The 18,229-nt window shown below is 39.9% G+C and overlaps 1 protein-coding gene across 2 annotated transcripts; it reads right to left on the bottom strand.

Moving 5' to 3' along the window:
• Positions 1-2,793: 2,793 nt before the first annotated feature.
• On the bottom strand, positions 2,794-17,611 carry kcnj19a (potassium inwardly rectifying channel subfamily J member 19a). 2 transcript variants are annotated; one of them, XM_062438405.1, is made up of 4 exons: positions 16,946-17,611; positions 7,213-7,429; positions 2,924-3,455; positions 2,794-2,869 (listed from the first exon to the last, which is right to left on the bottom strand). In XM_062438405.1, exons 1-4 carry the CDS (start codon positions 17,609-17,611, stop codon positions 2,794-2,796), a joined length of 1,491 nt encoding a protein of 496 aa, XP_062294389.1. The 2 variants fall into 2 exon arrangements, with proteins under 2 accessions (XP_062294389.1, XP_062294388.1); XM_062438404.1 differs by having other exon boundaries at positions 2,794-3,455.
• Positions 17,612-18,229: the final 618 nt, after the last annotated feature.

Here is an 18,229-nt window from a genome sequence, read left to right as displayed (position 1 = left end):
TTGTGTGTCTTCGTAAGGTGGTTCAGTCAGGCGTATTTCCCCTTTAGACAACACAAGCGGTCTAATTAGCCGTTCATTCACAGTTGGTGCAACACAGTACACTGTGGATTTTAAATGAATCAGCTATACATCAAAACACCCCCCATCTTCAAACCTAGCTGTCTGATCGGAAAAAAGAATGGGAAATGAATGCACTCTGCTTTTTTGACAGAGATAAAAAAAAAAAAAAAAATTCATTTAAAACTTTTTAAACTCCCCTAAACTGGGTAAGAACATGTCAGAGGCAATTTTTAGTTGGAGGACAGTATAGAAACGTCAGCCAGACGGGCTCCTAATGAGCCTCTCCATGTCTTGTCTTGTTATTAAGTATTCATGTTCCAGGTATTTTTAACCTGTGGAGACATCAGTGTCCGGGTCATTATAGCAGAGGTTGAAACCTTGTGAAAACACCTCAGACAGGAACTGACTCTCCAAAACTCGGACAAAACTGGTGTTTTAATAATGAGGTCTGCCATGTCGTGAGTTTAAGAAATAGAGGAGGCGATAATGGTTTCACTGTGTGCCACTGTGGGTAATTTTCTAGAAGTGGTAGCACATTACACATTTTCTCAGTGGGTAAACTATACTACAATATAATCTGTGACACATTGGCAATTCATTTAGTCTAGGTTTACCAACTTTGCTGCAGTATAGAAGTATAAAAACTTGCTTACCGACTTTGTTTTATGACAAAACTGAGAGGGAGGTTCTCGCATTCCCTTACAGTACTTTTGGTTGAGAGGAAATTCTCAGGGCCTTAAAGGGGTTGATGTTGAAGTTTATTTTAACTTTAAATCATGCAAAGATGAACCGGTAGAGGCCCATAATTAAAATATAATAATCATATTATTAGGTTATGGATGGTTGGCATGATCATTGAGAACATTTAAGCTATTAGTCCTGTTCAGAGGGTGTGTGACAGATGTAAATATTGGCACTGCTATGCAACCGTTTCTATAATGTTCATTTTTATACCATAGTAAGTGGAACTGTGCATTTTCTAGGCATTTTACAGCATTAAAAGTAGAAGATTGGACAAATTTGACATATAGTGTGACAGATATGACAAAACAGGTAGTGCTTTGTACTGTTATACTTTCCTGCTTTTGCTAATAACAGCACCACAGGTGTTTGCCAGTGGGAAAAATAATCCCCACAGAGAGGTTGTATACAGTGAGGTTGTTCGCATGAAATGGCCTAATTAAAAAAACCTAGCTACTTCTATATTATTGATTAATTGAATGAATAGGTCATGTAATGAAAACAGTAATCAACAACTTGGAATAATCCCATCAAGAGCTTTTGATTTGTGTCAAATTGTCATATTAAGTTGTATTATTAACTGTCTACATGTTTGATCGTATTCTTGTAATTGTAATGAGTCCATTTCTATTCATTGTTGTGTAATTTGGGAGAACAGTGGTAAACCATGTGTGTAGTAATGAATGCACACACACACACACACACACACACACAAACACACACACACACACACACACACACAGAGCAACTACGTGCTGTTAAATTAGAAGAATAAAGTGTACAGAGCAGTTTGGGCTTTGTGTAAACTGAGTGGGTGGTCGAAGCTGCAGATTCGTAATGATAGGGGGGAAGTTCTCCCCAAGTGTGCAGTTGAAGCAGGAAGAATCTCCCTCATCAATTGATTTTCCTGTCTTTGTGTTGTTGTATAGTGTGGTGTTTTTTTAATTTTAATTATTATTATGCTTCTGTTTGTTATCTTCTCAGTATGTTTTTAGAATATCTTGCTTTTTGTTTAAGGAAAAGGAGATTGTCCTTGTCTGTAAATCTCCAATTTCAGTGGCTGTTTGTTCAACAGCTGACAAAACAGTATCTCTTCATTCTTGGATAAAAGAAACAAAGTTACTACTAAACCAAGATTATGGCCGTCTGCCTGGACATACATCGGAGAGAAGACCACGTAATCCTGTGTTTGTTAGACATGATGCCACAGTGGCCACATTAGCCCCTCTGTCTGGAACGTTTGGCTGACTATAATCAGCCTCTATTCTCCAATGAACACCCTTGATATTTCTCTCTCTCTCAGCAGTGGCGTGGCTCATTATCCTCTCGCACTCTCTCTTATATGCACTATATTCACTGAGGAATTATGGGATTGTTGCTGCATAAAGTGTCGCTTCCCAGGGGGACAAAATTAGGACATTAACTACAGACTATTAAAACTGCTTTGCACTGCTGGATTACTTATTGACATCTGGTAAAACTGCTGCACAAACAATAATGAGGTCATAAGATAAACATATCATTTTTTAGTATGACAGCAATAAAAACACAAAAAAGAGAAAGATTAAACAGCATTTATTATCAGCTCAATATAATTTATATTTAGATAAAACTAATATTGACTATTAAGTGTAGAGTTGCATACATTAAACAATGGATTTAGTGTATACATGCACAACTCTTGCAGAATGATCAAGTTCGCATTAAGCATGAAGTTTGTGTTTTCTTGTTCTTTTTGTGTGTGTGTGTGTGTGTGTGTGTTTAACAAAGCCTGCCTGAATGTCTTTGCTATGAAACACCAAAAAAACACAGTAATTCCAGTAAAGGTTGTGTTTCAAGAAAAAAAAACCCTAATCAATAAATTGTCAGCAAACCATCAGACTCCCAAGGTAAAGTACATCTTTGAATCTGTTTCCATGCATGTCTCGTCCTGTCCGTCTTTCATTGGAGGTCAGTGGGAGTCTTTTGTTGTGGTCAGGGTCTTTCTGGGTTTCAGCGGTCAGCGTTCATTTTCCGTAGCTTCGCTGGCAGGTTGTCCTCCGGCCTCCCTCCAGCTGAACGCAGTGGGCTGGGCATTGGCACTGGAGCAGGAGACAGTGTGGGATGTAGGCTTTGCTGGTACAGATCTCCAGTAGATTGGGTCATGGGTTCGAAGCCCACCTTGAGGGACTTGAGTTGCAGCCGATTCTCCGGCTCAGGTCCAGGTGAGGAGCTGAGGCGCTGGAGCTTCAGGGGCAGGTCTCCTGTGCTGCAGGCCTTCTCAGAGTGCTGGGAGCTCAGCAGAAGCACCTTCCTCTGCAGGTCCTCCTTTCCAGAAGAACTCATCCTCTGCAGCTTGCTTGGCAGTCGCCCCCCTGCGCCGCCATGACGCCTTTCGTCTGAAATGTTGATGCAATCCACAGAAAACACCCGGTCACGCCGGGCGCAGTAGGTCTCTGTCAGTGCGGGGGTAGGGGTGGACAGAGGTGAGGGCAGTGAGTTCTTCTCTTCGTGCTCTTTGACACTGTACGGTGGTGTCGGTACTTCGAACGTGCTGTGGAACTGTGAGTAGTCTACCCTGAAAAAGCCCTCCTCCAGAGACATCACCGGGAGGAAGCGATGGCCCCATAAAACCTCATCCTCAGTATATGACGTCCGTGCCTGGCATGTCATACCTATGAGAGAGTGACAGGCAAGTAATCATTTTAATAACTGTCATTAAATGGGGGGTTAGCTGTGACAAAACAATTATTGGCAGATAAGGGGGAATGCAAAAAAGGCGCAATTCACTCTCTTTATCTCTTTTTCCTCTCTGCTCTTCCTTATTGAATGTTGAATCACTGCCTCATAATCCTTCCTGTGCAATCTACCATTGTGTGCCATAGTCTCATACTGAATACTTAAATACTGTTTCAACAGTAAATCCACAGGAAAGGTGTCTTGCCATTTCCCAAATGGCTCATGAAAGCAGCCACACAGTCATTTAACTATCATTAATACGATATGCCCTTCCATATTCTGAGCATGTTGCCTTTATGTACTATAATGGAAATAATAGAAGGATACATCTTTATGTATCACAAAACGTGATGTTGCTTGTGTCTTTTGTCTGTCTTTAAATATTCCTGCTGAAGTTGAAGCAGAGCTGTTTCTGTTTCTATGCAATGGTGAGTGCTTCCCACATTTTGTGCTGTTAATATGGGTGAAAGGTGAGCGATGCTTGTTATCAGTGTTGTGTTGTGTTGGCTGTGATAATTGCCAGTTCAAATCTGATCAGCCTCATTAGCAGTCACCCGGCACCATTCCCACGTCAATACATCAATGGCAAAAGCTACGGGTCCTGTCTTTACATGTCATATTGTAACTTGTGGTGTTGATTGTGAGTTGTACTGGCATGAATCTCCTCTCATCTCAGAGACAATTATCTATTGGCACAATTATGTCAGGCTCTTCTGGCGGTTATTTATTAGTGTGCATATTTGTCCGTAAATTAGGGATGACATATCGAGAAGCAGAGTAAAGATTTTCTAGTAATGGTTGTGCCTGTGAGTCTGCTTTATACAGCATTGCAACAGCTTGCTAATATCCTAAACCTACTTTTTCCATTTGACCTAGGTTCTTCTAAAATAATTTTCTTGACATATTGATGTCTGTTGTGGGCCCTTTGCGATCAATAAGCACTTAGTCCACATTTTTTTCTGATTCAGTGGCTCTGCTACAACCAGAGTTTTTCTGTTAAACACTACAGTTAGCTGTAGAGTAGGAGTCTGAGCCCATCCCTCTGAGGGATGATATGTGCTCATGTGTTATGTCAGAGCCTGATGCTATTCCAAGCTCACTACTCATCTTCATCCTCAGACAACCTTCAACAGTCCTGCATCTACACAAAGGTCATTTTTAGTCTTAATTAGCCCAGAGGCTTAGTTTTTTAATCAGGAGGGTGAGTCCAGGACAATGTTCCAGCTCTATAGTCTTTTCTTAGCCCGGCAACGACTATATTTCTGCTGACTGTAGAGACACAAGACAGCACTAATACTGGTGCAGTGGGTTTAGAGCCTGAAAGGCATCATATGGGTATTCAACCAGCTGGTTAATGTTTAGCACATCTTGCATAAAGATAAAAGCCTTTAGCACAACTATGCAAACCATTGGCAGGCAGCAAGCAGGGTGTCCCTAAAGAAGACTTGGATATGTAAAAATCCTGGCAGTAGGTGTCACTGGCACTGTTTGTATTGAAGAGCATTGTATTGCTTCAGCTTTTCTGCAAGTGTTTGTTTTAATCTAGTCATTTGTTGATTTGCAAAAATCTAAATTATACCAACAGAGAAATGTAACACATATAAAAAAGAGGAGTGTGTCATCTACATATTAGTGAAAGTTTAAAATATAGATGATAAATGGCTTAACAGGGGAAATAAGTGTCCTATGTGATTTATTCTAAAGATGTTTGTACTATAGATGTTTGTACCCTTGATCTACAGATTTTGAAGACATGATCTGCCTTGGATGACTACAAGATGTTTCCAAATGTAATTATAAATCTTCAATTTCTTAAGAAATAAAGCTGGTGTTTCTATTGTCAACAAATCCCATTAAAGGACCCAACCACTAATGCCTGAGTCTGTCTCTCCCTTGTCTGAAAAGGTCAAACTTAAAAGATAAGTTGCATAAATACCTATTTTTATTTTCAAAGAGGCTGAATTAAACCGTTCGGTAGTTCTGCAGTTTTTAGCAAACATCTCTCAAACAGGAGTCAAAAGTGCATTTGTTGGGAAGTATCTTAATCTGAGGATTAGTATAATCTGAGTATTTAAATCAGCAGGATAGAGTCAAACTAAACTACATTGTCCATGATCATGTGGCTCATTTGTGTGTATTTAAATAGCTTTTTGACAAGGACAGACCCATACATTTCTGAGTGCCATTGATAGCATGGGAGTAGGGTATAGTTATCGGATTTGTCACTAAGTATGACTACAGGAAATGTCTCTAGGAATGGGAGAAGCGCTGGGATAAGTGCATCGCATCTCAAGTGGAGTACTTTGAAGGGGATTAGAAAGGTGGATTTGGAAACACAGACAATACTTATTAGATGGATCTATTAGATGTTGGTTTTGGTGCTTCATTGGATTTGCTGACCAAACTGTTATATTGCCAGCCTTATCCTTAAAAGAAAATAAAGAGATTATGTTTAGGCTGGTTTTGACACATTATTGAGTAAAACTGTAACTGTGAAGGTTATTTGTTCTATAGAGTCTTTACTCTCCATCTATACGTCTACTCTGTAAAGCTGCTTACACCTGCTCGGGGTAATGTACTTCTTCACACTTGATAGAAAAATGTTTTGTGCAGAAACGTGCTCAGAGCCACTCTTTCTGCTTTTGCTCTGACGTGTAAAAACAGAATCAATACTGCCACTAAGACATGAACTAAAACTGACTCAAGTATTAAAGCAACTGCATTATAATGTGTCAAGTCTGGTTGAAAGACAATTGAAATGAATTGGGGAGACAATCAACAAGCTGAACAGCTGTGTCAGTTCCGGCTGGATGTGAGGGGATAACTCTTAATGCTTTCGGGTTAATGGGATACGTGTTACTGTGAGGATGATGGGATATCAGGATCCACTGGAGGTGACACTACCAGGGTTTCCCTCCAGTGACAGTAAACTTGTGGCTGCACCCTGATTTATTGGTATTATCAACAGAGCGCACACCATGTTGCCTGCCTGCCTCTACGCTTCTCTGCTGATCCCTCCTCCTGCTCTAAGCCTATTCAGCTCTGTGGTTTCTTCTACAGCGGTGGCAAAGTGAGGGTTATGGGGGATGGATAGAAGCAGGGCTGCAAAGAAAAGAGTATGATGGATTTATTTGTGTTGGACTTTAGGGAAGAATCATTCTGTCAAATATGTTTTAAAAAAAAAGAGCAGTGTTGTTGCTGAGACTACTCTAGCATGGCTGCCTGTAGTTTACAGCAAGGGCTGTATACCAATGTCTCACAGGCTCAGAATTACCTCCGCTCTCAGCTGTCATCTGAAAAATGGAGTGGAACTTCTACTAAAACCCTGGCTCATTCATCAAAATGACACACGCATCTATGACCACAGGCTTTTATTATGCATAGAGTGGGCATAAACTGATTCTGCAGTAATAAAATATCCCTCATAATTCAATCAGTGTTTCGTTCTCATGTGTTGTTCTCATTCTTACTTTTTCAGGTCCTACCTTCTTCAAATATGCAAAATGAGGAAGGCAGTGAAATAAGATTTCACTACAGTCTAGATTACGAAGCTGATATTAATATAGGAATTTACATTTAGATTGTGAGGTAGAAGAGTGAAGAAAAGAAGTGATGAGAATTGGATTGAAGGGACACAAAAAAGCATTAAAAGAAAGAGCTGAAAGAAGCTTTAATTCGAGCAGGATTCCTCACCAGTGGTCTCCACGATGCCCTCGAGAATAACAACAATCTCAAACTCTTCGTTCATGAGCGAGCGCTGGGATAGGTCAAAAAAGGGGCTCTTGGGATTGATTTCATGGCAGATGGTAAGAGGGGAAACCAGGAAGAGCTGGTCTGCACCCGTTCCAAAACCAACATCCAATTCACACTGGTCCAGAGGCAGGAATTCACCCTCAGGCGTCTGACGAGACTGAGAGTCGGAAAGAGAGACAGGGACAGAAATAGAGGAAGACAGAGGGAAAGAAAGTGAAATAAAGATAGGAAAAGATATAAAAGAGGATTAAATGCACAACATGGTAAAACAAAATAACAAAGATTCTTGTTCTTAAGCGTAATTCTATAAAAAAAAAACGTCCACTATATCATCCTCCTTAAAAAGTGACATGTATGCAATGACCACAGACTTGGCACTTCACATTGATTTATAGAGGAAATAGTAGTATGTGGATATGTAAACTAGACATATGAGACATCAGTGTTTGGACAGGACGTGCCCAAAGAGCGTTAACTGATGCGGAAGCATTTAATTGCCCAGATGATGATGGAGCACAGCACCAAGGTCTTGGATGTATTTTCTCCTTTCCTGTCTTATACTGTTTAATCAATCTGTCTACCTTTCCTCCTCCTGTTTGCTCCCCCCACTTAGCACTCTGTTTTTTCCCTTAAAGGTGAATCCATTTTCTTATATCCTGCTCCTAGAAAATAGATGTCTGGGTTTTTTTTCTTTAAAAGAAAGCTTTTTCTATGTTAAAAAAAACAAAAACGCTTGAAGAGATGGTCAACTCTACTAAAAACAGCCTCATGTGTTTCATGTTTTGACAAATAATATTATTTCTGTGTCATTTAAAAATATGCCCCTCAAAGGTCATCTTTTTCCGTCGTGGTTTGATAAAAAATAATGATATTATAAATTGCATCACAAAAATACTCTATGCTTGGAGAACTTTCTTTTTAAATCAACAATACAGAAAAACTTGAGTTGATTTTCTCATAAAGAATTTACGAACAAAGACAAGTTTTAAACTCTTTTTCTACATTGTTTCACCTCCAACTAGTAATTTAGATGTGTCAGCCACCAGCCACCCACTCATTATTTCTCCACCACACAGTTTATAATAATGATAACGATCTCCTACACAGACACAAACGCAGTCCCACCCCATCTCTGTAACCCACTTTCTGCCATTTCTGGATCTTTTGTTCTTGTTGTAAATCCTAAAATATTCTCACATCATTCCCACAAAGGCATTTTGCTCTTTCAACCTTTATAACTGAGTCATTGTCATCTAGATGTATTTAGTATTAACCAGTAATTGACCATTCCCCCAAAGCCTCCTCCCTCATTGATTACTTTTGATACGTCTGTCGAAAACTGGTTTACAATTATAACGTTTTCAAAATTACCGTTGAAAATATAGTAATTTTTGAACAATGGGTTCTTGACTTCAAAAAACAGGCTTCTAATTTCTATCTGCTAACCAGCAATTTTGCTGATGGTCGATTGCAGATTTTATTAGCTCTAGTTAGCTAGCTAATTAAGCTAACGTTAACTCAATGAGTTGTGGTTGAAAACACCCTCTCTGGATGAAGTTTTAATGTTTGACATGAAATCTTGTGAAAGAGTCTTAAGAATGTATTTTATTGCTTCATTGTGCTAAAAGACTGAGGCTTAAGTTGCATTTAGCAGTGTAGAGCTAATTATTCCTAGTAATTAAAAAATGATAAGGGAAAATTAAAGGCAGACTGTTATTTCCCTTTTTTTGGCCGCTTGGCGTGTTCTTATTTCCAAATGGTATGTTTCATTTTTATTGTGAAAAGAAAAAAAGGCTTTTATGTTTGGAACTATTTGATGAGCATGACAGAGATGCTAACATTCCCATAAACTAAAAGTGAATTTGGATTTTTATTTAACCTACGACCCTCACAGACTGGTGCTATCATTAGAGCCACTCCCTGACCTGACTTCATCAGGTAGTCATGCTAATAACTATATTTTCACATGAAAGCAGAGAAACAATTCAATCTGTTAAATTCGATATTTACACTTTTGATTTTTGGAAAGGCTAAGATTGGACAACTGCATTTCAGTGGAAAGCAAAGGAAGAAAAAACACAAATGTGAGCAGAAGTTTGACTGTAATAATTATAAAACAACTTTGAGGACTGTTTTTAACTGGTTTCCGAATATAAATATTCTCTAATTTCAACATTTGTAGTCATATTTACAGGGGATTTTAACATTGGTGCTTGCTATTATATCTAGACGTTTTTACATCAGATATTTTGGTGAATCAAAAAAATAAGGATTTATATTTTCATTAATAAATTAAGTGAGTGAGTGAGTTTATTACATCTCTTGTACTGCTTTCTATCTCATTTATCCACCAAGGTCACTCCTGTACTGCAGCTACATGCCACTCAGAGCCCTTTCATCCTGACCCTCCGGTGACATTGCTGTATGGTTTATATTTCCGAGACGCAACATGTGAATGAAGTGTGAGTAAACAGGCTTTCTATATATATCTCCTGCGAATATCAATGAGATGCTCTTCTGGATTTTAGTTGGGAACAACTTTCATGTCAAGGGACATTGATCACTTGTCAGGTGCTTACAGACCGCTGAATACTGTTTGGCATCTTTCCTCCATGTGGGATATCTCATGCTAGCTTAGGGAAATTCTACTTTTCACTCTCTGTCTTTGTTGCTTAAGATTAAAAAGATGGATGACTGTATGCAAACATTGACAGGCAAAGCTTCTTACACAGACCCTGTTCGCACTCTCCTACGCTTCTTCCAGCACAAAGATTCAGAGATAGCCGAGCTTGTCTACCGTGTTTTCTGTGAATCTGATATTCTGTTCCAACAAATAAACAGATTTTTCTCTCCAAGCTCTGACGCATCAAGACAAGGACTTTTTAAAATTCATTTTGTTCAATGCTTCTGGGGATATGTTACAGCAAAAGCACCAGATGAGAACACAAAACACATTTCTGTTCAAAATCCTACCTATTACATCTGACGACTCACCAACCCAGTCAACCTGCCAGCTGTTCATTATCATTAGAAAGGCAACATGGTTTTGTTTCATGCTCACAAAAGGAGAGTTTCAACGGTGTGAATGATTCTCATGGATGAAGACAGGTGATAAATAAAATTGATTAGACTTAAAGTGGCCTGATCTTCCTACTCAACTCTACTCCATGCTGTGCTGAGCCTTCATCAATCAGTTGCCTGAGAGTGGGGGTGGAGGAGATTGTAGGCTGTCAGGTCACTTGACAAGCCAGCTGAATCAAGCAAGCTTTCACACTACCAGATACAGTCTGCCTACTCTACATTTAGACAGCTTGGGTCAGTCTTACATTTCAACAAACAACTAAGTGTCAGCCAATCCATCCGAGATGAGTAAGATGAATTGGTCAAATCAAATCAAGACTGGTAGTGTAGTTTCATAAAGATTTCATTCCGTGCTGAAACATCCAAGCAATGTGAAAATAGCTCCAACTCTTCTTCCTCCTCTTGGTGGAAAACAATAAATGTGCGTCAAATCATGAGCAAGGAGAGACACAAACAAAACTCCATCTCTACTTATTAAACCTCTGTTTTGTCCTCTCTCCTTCATTTACAAATGTTGCCTTTGTCAGTCAACTCACCCACCACAATTCCTTTGTTGCTGCACTGACACAACAATCAAACTAGCATTTTATGACACAATAAACCCTAAATGCAGCTTAATGACGACACCTGTGCTGCATGATCAGGAATGCTGACGTTTAAAATGAATGATCACAGAGATGGTTAGAGGCGACAGAAAGTGGATTCTTAATTACTGCAACACAGTCCATTGATGGTGTCTGAGCAGGCTCACGTCATCATTTTTCAAGGGAGGCATTTTAAGATGTATGAATTCTTGGGTGCGTCGCTGAGAATCTAGTGCGGACAGATGGACAAAATGGTAAGAAAAAGATGCACTGTTAGATTTACTCAGCACAGTGTGAACATAGTCTAAGTCACTTCTACTTTGAACCTGATATTTTTGTTCTTAAGCATAAAGAAGGTCATGGGCAAACACATCAAAACTCTCTGTCAGCTGTTTTTTTAAAGTTTGTGTTTGCATTAAGGGGATAGCTTCTTACACGTATACTCAAGTCTTGTGCTGCAGGCAAAACATCTGTATCATGGCCCATCCAAGGTTGGAGTGACCGATTATTATTCACATTTCTAACTCACTATGTTAGAAATCACCATTCTGACAAAGATGACACCAACTGGTGCACCAAACATTTACATAAAACCACCTTTGCCAGACTTTGATAAATTGATAATGGATAATTCACACATAATTGCACTCAATAATACAATTACTATTTTCATTATCAAATAATCTTCAGATTATTCTCTTGATTAATTGCTTTATTGTTTCAGTAAGTGTCCAACGAACAGCCCAAAATCCAAAGACGTTCAGTTTACTATCATGTATGTCCAAGAAAAACACAATATCTTCATATATGAGAAGCCGAAACCAGCACATTTTTTGATATTTTTGCTTAAAAAGTGACTAAAAGGAATATTTCATTATCAAAATATTTTTAATTAATTGACTCATTTTTGCAGCTCTATACTAATTTACATGTGTTACAGCGTCAGTGCATGGCAACTACTGCATGATAACGGTTAGGCAAATTAAACATTCATTTTAGATAATTTAAAAAGACGATGTTAATTTTTTTTCTCCCTGGTTTTCTGGCATAAAAGTCAACCGTTACAATCTTTTCTCCACCTGCCGCTGTGTATAAATGGCAAAGTGCTTCCTGGATTACATCTGAATGCTGGCATCAACATAATTGTGCACTAGAGAATCATTCAATCTTAAAGCAATCCATAGGGATACTTGAGTCTTTTCTCAATGTTCTAAAAATATCGGGTGGCCAAACTATCTCACAATATGAAATCACCAAATTTTGTCTGGATTGTCAGTCTAGTGATATGGAGGCATGTGAGGTCACACTGATTAGTTGATTACAGAAATATAGTCCACAAAAATCGCCATGTTTTGAAGTAATAGGGTCTTGCCTGAAATTTATGTATGCTGCGTCGCCTTCTGCTTGCAAACTGTTTTAAATCTCAATGTGGCATTTAGGGACTTTGGCAGAAATGGTCTCCCAATATTCTTTTGCCAAAAATGTGTGTTGTCTTGGACTGTGCTGCCTCTGATTTTCACTTGGATGTGGAAAAGTCTGCAACTAGGCTCATACATTATTACTGTCAGTCTTGTGTGTAAGAATTCTGAAGGTGTGGGGTTTCTTCAATAGGACCTATACTACATTTTTACCTTTTGTGTTTCCTGGCACAGACATAGGAAATAATACACACTTCACCTCACACGGCTTCTTTTGAATGCATACTCGGCAAGGAATCCAAGGTGAAAAAACAAACTGGAAGTGCTTTTGTCTGTACCTTTTGTGTATTTGTAAGCATGAATCCTCAACAAAAGAAACAAAAAAACCTTACAGGTAAATGTGTGAGTTGAAGTTCTTGACTCGGGGGCTCGCTAATCAATGACTCCAGGGCTTCAAGGCCTTTATCCAGCCCTCCACAACCTGATGTTATAATTGCATCTCTATTCTTATTAGAAAATAAATGGAAATCAATTCTAGCCCTTGTGACGAGTGTATCTACCCCATCCAGCAATCCTCCCAGGAGATATTCAGCCTCCCTTCTATGTATCTGAAATAAAAAGCACAACTCATACAATGAAAACATTAAGAAAAAAATCTGTTAGTAATTATTTTTTATCTCTCCCCTCTCTTACTGCCAGCCGCTCTCCAGCTCTATCACCACTTTCCATCACTTTCAATCAATCCCTTCACTCTCTCACCCTCCTCTCACAACCCCTCCGGTAATACCAGAGTTATATTTTCAGCTAGGATGTTCCACCAGGATGCCTTCTGAGGTTGTCATGGATGCCCTGCAAAGCTGCATTTCAACTGCTTATGGTGGGACTCTGTATGACAGCTCCCATTGGTCTGTCTTTCCTGTCTTCTTGCTGTCTGCTGTCATCCAGTAATCATCCACGACATTTCAGCAGAGTGCTGGTACACCGACATACTGTCCAAACACAGCAGCGCCAATAAGCGTTTCCATTTCCTCTCTTATTCAGCACTTATTGCAACTTATCCTGGACAAAATGAGCCGTGGCTTCAACTGAGGACTCAATTCTGAATTGACAGTAGTAGCTCTGTCACTGATTCACATACTGTTGCATATGTGCAGGAGCCATTAAAGTGTGTTACCTTCCCAGATCAGGGTTTCAAACCACTTTTGAACCATATCTATGTTCTTTAGGCTTGAATATCTTGAAGCCGATTTTATCAGTATGAACAGCTCTTATGTGAGGAAAGGGAGAGATGCTGTTGTGAACATTGCATGAATGAGAAGGCATTTTAGTTACTACCATGCTATAATTTAGACTTCTTTAGACACTTTACAGCTCACTGTAATAACTTAACCACCGTTACAGCATGTTCTACACTGGCTATGATGGCAACTCCCACACAGACCTGGTCAATAACAATTTTTTTTGTTGCAGCTGTGAGGTAATCTCTTAGCTTAGTAACAGCGGACAGCTGATCTTCACTGTCTTCGTGCAGCTCAACAAAGTATAATGGCTTGTTTAAGCGGTGTCAACCCAGCTCATACAGGCAAAAACCCATTATTTCTGCTTCCTGGGCAGGGAAGACTAACCTAGGTGTAGGCAGATGGCCAGTGGCACACTTCTAACCAAAGGTCAATAGGTCTTTGCATAGCACGGTGAGGAGAACATGGGGAGTGAAATACTGGAATGCACTGAGTCCAGTTAGTGTCGGCAGCAGTAAACCTTGTTCTATATGAAAACAGATGGAGCATGACAGCAAGCTTGCCTAATAGTTGCTGAAGGCTCAGTTGATAAGGAACAAGGTTAAGACCATTCTTTTACAGCTACATACTTTGAGTTGATTGCACTTGACCTTATTTGCTGTGACATACATGCAAAGCTTCAGTGGTCACATCTGCAAAGATGAGCGCCCTGTAGAGTTTCATTAAGGTGGGAGTACGCTTGAAAAGAACTACTTTGTATGACATGACGTTTAATCGCGGTGGCTGGCAAAAGTGTTTGTCGGTGATTCCTGTGGTCACGCTTGAAAGCAGGGTGAAAAAAACCTGCTATCATGGACGAGACGCTATGATCATTCAAGTGTGGAAATAGCGGCTCACACTTAATGTGAAAGGTATTCATAATGTTTTACACCCTCAACAGAATGAAGAGAAAGCTTGAAAGAAAGTGTCAAGCCCTGCTTTCCTTTCTAACCACCACACATTTGGCCAATCACTGTGTGAAGTAGCCGTGAATGTCAGATTGACAGTTTTGAGCTTGTTGGATGCAGCTCTTTAGTTTTTAGCACGGGAAAGGTGTTGGGTGAAGGGAACTTTGGATATTTTCATCCATTCAACAAGCACTTTTTCTTTGAAGCATAACCGTGTCCTTAGAAAACCTGGATAATGTTCACACAATAACTAGGTTTGTTTTCAAAATGTCATATTCAGACCCAATAAGTAACTCAGCTCAGAGTTTTATATAAAAATCTATCTAAAGTTTCAGAGAATACTCATAATCAAATTATGAGGTGGTGTGTTTTGATTTCTATTAGATTTGATGTCAGAGCTGTCTCATTGACTCAGTTTTGGAAACAGCTTGATGAACATGTTACCAGAAGAACCTTTTCACAATCTCTCTCACACACACACACACACTGGTTTTATACAAGTTGAAATGTTTAAGTTATTTATCTGATGAAGCACGACTTGAGGAGGGCTGCAGTTCAACAGCACCACCAACATTTCTGCACAGGGACTGCACTGAAAGCATGACATCTGAAATATGATTACTTGAGTTTTTTTATTTAAGGTTTTTTTTAAACATAACGTGTGACATCTAATAGCTAAAGGTATGTTCAGTTTAAACACAACTGACGTACATGCACACTGACTCACTTATTTTTAATTTTTTTGTGTGTGTGTTCTGTTCTCTGGCAGAGCTACTGCAAAAATTCTCAGGAAGAGAGTCTTTGAAGCGAAAGAACAAGGTTAGACCACAAAGCCCTGGAGCAAAAATAAAAAAATACAAAGGAGCACACAGTGGATGCTGTATTTATTGTATTTCTCAGAGTGAGGGAGTTTAAAAATGATGTGGAGTTGGCAGAGAGGTCTTGAAATTTATACTGATTGTATTTCTTGCAATCCAGAAGGACAGGTAAAAGAGGAATAGCCTCTTGACTATAACATTTTAGTGAACCTCGATTATTTTATGATTCTACATCTGTTCATTTCCTCTTTTTTAAAAACACAAATCCTCATTATTTCAGTTCTAATTCTGGATGTTTTTGTTTAAAAAAAATCACTTTAAAACCTTTATATTTGACTCTATTACATCATATTATATCATAGGTGTGTTGCACAGTCTGAGATGCTGAGAGCTTACAGCTCAGTCTCATAGGAGAGTCAATGGGAAATCAGCGTAGACATGTGTGATTGTACTTTATGCCTATGGGGCTCTTCACTTTCTCCGTGCTTGTAACAGTGGAATAGCTCCCTGCCTCCCTCTCTGCCTGCATGCATCATTAAGCTGACCAACGCTGTGCTAGATGTGGCTGTGTGGAGGAGAACACAGGCATAAACAAGCTCCAAGCACCTCACTAATGCTGTTTGTCTTCTTTATGGCCCATTTTGTATGTTGAACATGGATGTGGTTGAAAGGAGCTCTATTATGAAAATTAAAAGAGAAGCCAGTCAACCTTGCTGCTGTTTTGTGGTGATTTTCTGCATTGTTGCTTGTTTTCAGAGTGTGAGGTTCATTAGACATATTCCCCAAAAGCTAAGTTCTCTATTATTGGATAACCAACGTGGCACAGTTGGAGGATTCAAAGTAGCCCAGTGGCTATGCACTCCTTAGTTTTTTTGTCCTTTTACTGTCTACTGTGTCGTTGAAGCTATGTTAAACACTGGTATGCTTTCTAAAACATTTTATATCTCAGGGAAGAGAAGGAAAAAGAACACCTTGAGGGGAAATAAGGAAGATAATGCTTTTTTCCTCCTCCACATTTTATATCTTCATGCTCAGTTCCAGGAGTGCTATTTCTCTGACGCCACTGATCTGGGGTAGTGTGTGAAGTTTTTGTGTGTAAAAGTCTAACTTTATTCCTCATTGTGCCATCTTTCTGTCATGTCCACTTATTGATACACACCTTTCTGTCCACATGTAACCAGCACGAGAGGAGCTGATGCTGGACACAGTGACTACACACACTGCCACCATCCCCACAAAGACCCAGCAGTCCCTGTACTCTCTTATCTTGGTGGTTTGAGATGCACCTGGCTGCTACTCAGCCTCACCATCCTGCAGCTGAAGGATTATGGTAATGCTACCTTAAGCCTGTATTGTTTAACAAGGCATATATTGTGTACTGGGACCTGCTTACAATTAGGATTTAAATTACAAGAGGTTAGTTATAATCTTTGACATGCAATATGAAACGTTTCCTTTTCTTTTTGTGCTCATTGGTGAAAATAATTTGCTCAATTTCAACTCTGCTCCTACACTTCAAGGTTTCACTGAGTTTTCAAGAAGTTGTTCTCATCAATAGACACAGAGTACCTGGCCTTTTGAGCTTACCTTAATGACTTTGCATCTGATCTGAGCAGACACCATGTGGCTGTTCCTCAGGTTGCCCACACGGAACATAAGGCACAGTTTGCCGTCTCGCTGAGAAATCACCGCGCACTGACTGAACATGAGCGTCTCTGCGCGCTTCTTAGGTTGGGACATTTTTATGAACATGCAGCCGATGAGAAAAGCGTCCACTATGGAGCCCAGTAGCGACTGGAACAAGAACAGGAGGATGCCCTCTGGACACTTCTCTGTGATATACCGGTAGCCGTATCCGATCGTGGCTTCAGTCTCGATAAAAAACAGAAAGGCTGAGGGGAAGTTGTAAACATTGGCCACACAGGGGGTGTAGGACGAGTCGTGGCCGTGATTTATATCTCCCCTGATGTAAGCGATGATCCACCACATAGATGCCATGACCAGCCAAGCGACCGTGTAAGTTAGGATGAAGATGAGCAGGTTCCATCTCCACTTTAGGTCGACCAAAGTGGTGAAGAGGTCAGAGAGGTATCTGCTAGTCTCTCCACCGAGGTTTCCGTGCTGAACATTGCAGCGACCGTTCTTATCCACGAAGCGCTGCCGTTTCTTCTTGACCGGGGCAGCAAAAGTGGTTGCCCGATTTGTGTTAACCACTTGGTAGTCTTCGCCAAATTTTCTACGAAGTGCCGCCATTTGAGCTCCTCTCAAGTAAAGGGAAGATGACTTGCTGTTTAATTCATGTTTTTGGTTGTTTGAGCCACCAAAACACTGGTTACCTGCAGTGCGTAAAATGCGCCATGGCCACTTTAGCGCACACCGATGTAAATCCTAGAGATAAAAAAATACTTGAATGTCAGTGTTTTCAAAGCATACCTACTACCCCCCTTTTAAATCCAACACTCTTCCACTTATTTATGGGTTAATGTAGCGTAGCATCAGAAGATCGCTGACTGGAGCTGTGCGCTCTCCTCAGTCTCCAATCCCACTGACTGGCGCGATGCTCACCAGCGGAGCGAAATACAAGGAGCTGTCTACCATTCACAGCTTCTGGTGGGCTGTAAAAGATGAAGCGTGAGCGTGAGCGTGTGCGTGTGTGTGTGTGTGTGTGTGTGTGAGGGGGAGAGATGCGAAGAGAGTGAGGGAAGGGGGCAGGGAGAGAGGAGGAGAGAGTTACACAAGACTGCGTTTGTGTGTAAAAAGAGAGAGAAAGACAGAGAGAGGTGGACAACATTCAGTTCATTTGGTCAGTTAAATCAGTCATCAACTTAATTGATATATTAATTAATTATACGACTCATTCATTCATTACTC

Source organism: Scomber scombrus, chromosome 18 (assembly GCF_963691925.1).
Source record: "Scomber scombrus chromosome 18, fScoSco1.1, whole genome shotgun sequence".
In the NCBI taxonomy this organism is placed as follows: Eukaryota; Metazoa; Chordata; class Actinopteri; order Scombriformes; family Scombridae; genus Scomber; species Scomber scombrus.
The sequence above is the reverse complement of the archived record's forward strand: the minus strand, read 5'-3'. Positions and strand labels throughout refer to the sequence as shown.